At 37.7% G+C, this 5622-nt stretch overlaps 1 protein-coding gene across 1 annotated transcript; it reads right to left on the bottom strand.

Annotated features, from left to right (window-relative positions):
• Window positions 1–290: 290 nt before the first annotated feature.
• On the bottom strand, window positions 291–5622 carry MLANA (melan-A). The gene is made up of 4 exons (XM_009890661.1): window positions 5549–5622; window positions 2866–2962; window positions 1251–1352; window positions 291–359 (listed from the first exon to the last, which is right to left on the bottom strand). Exons 1-4 carry the CDS (start codon window positions 5620–5622, stop codon window positions 291–293), a joined length of 342 nt encoding a protein of 113 aa, XP_009888963.1.

The raw sequence follows: 5622 nt of genomic DNA, 5'->3' as shown, positions 1-5622 counted from the left end.
ATCCTATGAAGGATGGAAGATGCCCAGACTCGAGTATAGTGTATTCATCTGAGCACAGGACCACAAGAAATGAAAAACTTAAAACAAAAGCATATTCAGATTTATTGAGGCATTTCAAGAACCAGTTCTGTAAACTAAGCAGGAATAATTTTCAGCAACTGCTAATGAACGCATGTGATTTTTTTTTTTTTTTATGATTTTAGCTTTAAGAAAGTTAAGCACGTACAGGAAATTAAGAAGGAGCATGAAGGAATTGAATTGGTATGTTAAGAGTTAAAGATTCCATGTCATCATGGTGAATAAGGTGGTGGTGACTGATCTGCAGCAATTTTGTCATAAGCTGGTGGAGCATCAGGTACCTATGGTAAGGAAAATGGGTGTGAAAGAGTGAAAAAACAATTGAGGTACAAAAAAATTATATTAAAGATGCAGTGAGTGATTTACCTTCATATCGGATATGCTACTACAGAGCTGAGCTCATTCATTATGTTTTGGGTTTTTTTTTAAGGTTAGTTTTTGCTAATATGTTTTTTGGTTTTGCATCAGATTAAATTAATTCTGTTTGCCTCATTCATCCAAAGAGAGAATTTTCAGTGTTATAAAGACTGGCATTTTAAAAGAGTCTTGATGCAGGTACATTTTCTTATTTCCTATGTTAACAGTTTGGGCAGCGTATTTAAAATTGGTTCTAAATTAGCTTCTCTCTGTTCTAAAACTATTTAAACACACCCATAAATTGACATATATATTTATCAGTTAAGTTATTTTAACTTTTTTAAAATGTTAGGTTTGAATATTCATCTTTCCATAATAATTAGAGTAGCTAAAACCTTGAAGTTTTATAATGTTCCCTGACAATCCTTGTCAAGGAATAGTGTAACAGACACATTTGTTGTTTGTCAGAATGGCAGAACATCTATTAAGGAGATGTTTTGTTGATGCAGTATATGTCAACACTCAGGTGTTACATCATTCTAGCAGATTGCATAATGATCATACAACTTAAGAATGAAGGTATGTGAAAGAACAGAATTTCTTAAAAGACAAATCCTTAATAGTAGACTTAAAAAACCCTTTTCACAGTAAAAATTGTGCAAAATACTACTTTTTAAGTTAATGTAGAGGCATTGAACACCCAATCTAGACAGCACACCCCAATAAAGAAATCATCAACAAGTGACTATTTAGCAAGATTGTCTCACTGTGTCCTGCTATGTTGTACATAAACGAAACGTTGAGTTGCAACTTACCACAGAATTAAAGTTTCTGTACTCCTGCTGAGCCATTTTGCAGTCCAGTATTGTTCCCTCACCTACCACGGTTCGTATTGTGCCCACACTAGAGCTTTTGCTCTGTAACAGATCATGAAGAAATATGGGGAAGGTGAAAGGGAGAAGAGAATGTGAAGTTGGAACAAATTATGTGTCATTTAGTATTTGACAGCACTTTTACAGTATGTCTTAGAATCTGGGATTAGAGCCAGGCACAATGCCAGCAAGAGAGATAATCTACCTATCACTTTTTGCTGTTTCTGCTGAGACATGCTCTCTCTCCTGTGTTATCCAGTTACATTGCCAGAAAAAAGAGGATCACATTTTTTAGGTCAAGGACTGCTGCAGGAACTGCCACCTTCTCATGTACCTGAATGCTTCCTCCTTTTTATCCCACCCATTTCTTTCTTTAGTGTCCAGCCTCTTTCTTTTCCATTTTTCCACCATTTCTTTTGCATACATCCTGTACTAGTTCTCCCCTAGCCAAAAAGCCTAACAAAAATTTGATTTTCAAAACCAGAAAGCAGCAATCTGTGATGAGAAGTAATTAAGAAAGAGATTGTGCTTTTTGCCAAGATGTAGAAAGCAGGCATGAAAGAATCCTGGTTCTCTTTTGGAAGGTTTTTCTGAGTATTACTTTCATTTTTGCAACATTTCACCATGAAAGTTCAGGTTTTATGTATTCTGAGAGTTGATATATGTATTGGACAGATCACTGGAAAGGTAATAGGACAAAGTTGTCAGAAACAGCAAGGAAATGTTTTTGCTGACTTAGATGAGCAGTATGTTTTTAAATTCCAAATGGTCACATCTTTTTCGAAATATTAGGATAACTAAAAGATATTTACTGTAAAACATATAACTGGATAATGCTTTCACTTTAAACGATTAAAAGTGGCCTCCCTTTCATAGGAGAGAGAGCAGAACTTCAAAGATAAAACTTTGAGACTTCTAACAACAAATGTTATGAGAAGAATTGTTCCTTTTTTTAATATTTTTTAAGAGACACAAAGTAGAAGTTTTTAGAAGTAGTGTTTAGAAAGCAAACCTTAAACCTGCCCTGTTTTTTCATAAATCTAAAAACTGGAAGTCAACTTTTATACAAATAAATCATGCATCACCCCTACATGAACTTAATATTTACTTAGTTACTTCTAACGGTTATTTTTCCTCTCTGCTTCCTAGATTTACTCTAATCATATCTGTCCTCATTTAGGGGTAAGTCTTATGAATAGTGAATATGTTATTTTTATTTAAATGAAAATACACAGAATACATCTTGGTTTTGTGTAAATATTATATATAATGCTTCCTAGAGATAACTTTTTCCACTGATGTATTATGCCAAGTTGGACAGCTGGCTTCGTCTCCCTGTGCTTCTGCTTCCTCTCACTCCTTTGCCTGACTTGCAAGTTCTTCAGGGCAAGGTGAGTTTCATATCATGTATTTTTACCTATGTATATGTCAATGTATATATTGCCTGAGATAATGATGCACTATTACAGACTCAATGTTCTCTGCATGAATGTAATGCAACTAATGAGTATGTATTGTCAAAATAATAGCATGCTAGAAAGTTAGCTGTCATGCTTACCCGCAGACTTTTATAGCCACTACGTCTTTTGTAATACCAGCAGCCAAAGATAAGTAAAATCGCCAGCACCAAAATGAAGAGTCCAATACCCAGGGCTCTGTCGGGAAAGCGAAATAAAATAATTAGCACCAGAACTGGATGCATTCTTCTGGGAGAGAGGATTAGAACGAAAGTTTGTATCGGTATCTTTTCATGAGATGAAGGCATGGAGCAGAATTTACCTCAGAAAATAGACAGAGTATCAATAACTTCAGCCATTCTCTGTAGATTAAGCAGTTAGCTAAATGCTCTGCCAAGTTCTCAAGCATTTTAAAAACGAGGAATATATTGCTTTTAAGATAATGATCTACCAGTGACTACTGCTTCTAAAAAAAATCCCTGCCTGTAAATCCATCAAACAGCATTGTGATATTGTAAGAGAATGTGAAATTAATTAAATGTCACACCTGCAGAGACACAGCTCTTGTTTATTTGTTAAGTTTCTCTAGGCAGCAAGTGTTGAGAAAAGTATCCTAATCACATCCTATTGCAACAACTGTTGGTGACAGAAGGATTTTTTGGATACGTGATACACTCCACAACCTCAAAACCTGAGTAAGAAACTTTGAATTATTCATAAAGAGCTCTATAATTCTTTAGTTCTTGTTTCATGACACACTAGGCACAGTATTGGTGTCCCCGGGTCATTTTAGGGAACGCAGGTTTTGCAAACTGTGCTGTAAGACATCCTTCCCACTGCTTACCGGGGGCTTGGGAGAAGTAGCACAGTTCCACTAGTGAGAAAACAAGCTGACAGTAACTGCAGCTGAAAGTAATTGCAAGTTTCTTGGTCGCAAAACCCCTGTGCTAATATCCTCCCTATTAAGACATACAGAATTCACTCCCCATTTCTTTGTTCTTGGTGTGTTCAGGAACAGAAGAGTCTGCAAAATGCTTAAAGGGAAAAGAGGACAGGAAAAAAAAAAAATTACCATGAGTCAGGATAAACAAATTCTAACATACTTTACGTATCTTATATCCAGTTGCCCTGAAGTAATTGCCACCAGGCTTTTCCATTGGGACTGAGGAGTGGGCTGCGTGACTTATCAGAGACCTTTTATATCTATTTGCTATCATTTCCCCTGACTTACAGTCCCATGAAGGAGTGTTTCCTTGTGACCCAAGAAGCCTGAAAGAAGACATGAGCAGATTCATGCGGCAGAACAGGCTGTTTTTTTGTCTGAACTGCCTGTGTGCTGTTTGAAGCATGAAGCCCCTTAGGGGCTTTTCTTTTTCACAAGCATGTGAATCTTGCAAGTTGCTCCTGCCCCTTGAAGACCTTGTGTTGGCTGGTCAAGACTACAACTCACAGCATTCACTTGCTTCCTGTTGCAGCCGTGTTGCAGCTGATCTTCCAAGTTACGAGATGGCTCCACTGGTTTTGCTACTGGCCCCAGCACAGCTAAAACCTGGAGACACTACTTCTCAAAGCAACTGCTGCCTTTTCTACCTTTTGAGACTGCTTTCTGCTTTTCGTGTGCTCTGTAGTTCTAGCCATCCATAAGCCTGCATCGCTCACAGAATGTATGTCATTTCTGGAGTTGGTGATTTTAACTGCGTGTTTGTCATCTAACCCCTCCCCTACCTATTCAGAGGCTGGTATGAAAGGTGTGTATGCAATTTCTTGCAATTTCAGTTAAAAGCTGCAGCTGTGCTGTTAGGAATCTGTGCTTATATCTTGAATGCTCCTTCTGGTACTGGAAGGAGAGAGTCACTCTTCCCTTGCGTATCTAGAAAAACTGCTTGCAATTGCAGCTACTGGAATTCATGGCAGTTAGAGGTGAGCATGCCCAGTTTCAAGTGCTGAGACGTGACTAGCCAGCTTTTTCTTTTTGAGCACTGAACTGCTTTGGAAGCACTATGAGAAGAGCCTTCCCCTTTGTTTGTTCTCTCTGCTCAGGGATGAACATGGAGAAGCAAATATCTTGCAGTATGTGTGTGTGGGGGACAAGTCACCAAGTCTGGGGGCCAGTAAACCGGTACCAGAAGTGGATTCCACATACAGATATCCCACGCACATTGGAAATATTTGTCTAAAGTAATAACACATCACCAGTCGGATAGTGTCTCTAGTAATCCAAAACCCAACATATTTTATTGTAAGCCAAGACTAACAAAGTATCAGCGTGAATTAGTTCTGCTTAAGTGGAATCTCACCCAGAAAAAATTTACTGAGAGTCATCGTTGTGTGGCATTGATGTCTTCATCTGCTTTTTGACGGTATTTTACCATTTCTCTGGGGTTTTCACTTATATTATTATTCTTTAGGGTGGGACGGTGTCCCTTTGAGGTTCTGAAGAGACGTTTGTGGATCTGGAGATAAAACTTATTGTAAAGATCACCTGGCAACAGCCTCAAAAGCAAATTCTAAATAAGCCTCAATAAACCTGTTAATTTTATTCTAAAGGTTAATGACTTGTGATCATATGATCAAACTCTAGATTCTTAAATTCTGCAGTCCTGATTTTTCTTAACTGTTGAGGGCTCTTTACGATTCTGCAATGACAAACATTAGAGACAACTACAGGATATCTAAAACACACTCCACCTATATACAACAGTGACTTTTTCTGATACTACTTTGTACATTTCTTTCAGTGTGAAAACAGCTTATACACTAACATAGGTTTTGCTTTATGCTTACTCTTCTGCTGCAAGATAGCTGTGTCCTTTCCCTCTGAAAAAGTTGCCATCTGGACGGTGGTAGTTTCTGGGCAT

This window comes from Charadrius vociferus, unplaced genomic scaffold, assembly GCF_000708025.1.
Source record: "Charadrius vociferus isolate BGI_N301 unplaced genomic scaffold, ASM70802v2 scaffold188, whole genome shotgun sequence".
In the NCBI taxonomy this organism is placed as follows: Eukaryota; Metazoa; Chordata; class Aves; order Charadriiformes; family Charadriidae; genus Charadrius; species Charadrius vociferus.
This window is presented reverse-complemented; position numbering and strand designations above follow the sequence as displayed.

Bases quoted from the DNA above. Each gene is read 5' to 3' on its own strand.
- MLANA (XM_009890661.1), bottom strand. From the start codon at position 5,622: ATGCCCAGAAACTACCACCGTCCAGATGGCAACTTTTTCAGAGGGAAA. The intron at 2,963-5,548 runs GTAAGCATAAAG...CTTTCCCGACAG, and splicing joins AGCTATCTTGCAGCAGAAGA to AGCCCTGGGTATTGGACTCT. The intron at 1,353-2,865 runs GTAAGCATGACA...GATCTGTTACAG, and splicing joins GTGGCTATAAAAGTCTGCGG to AGCAAAAGCTCTAGTGTGGG.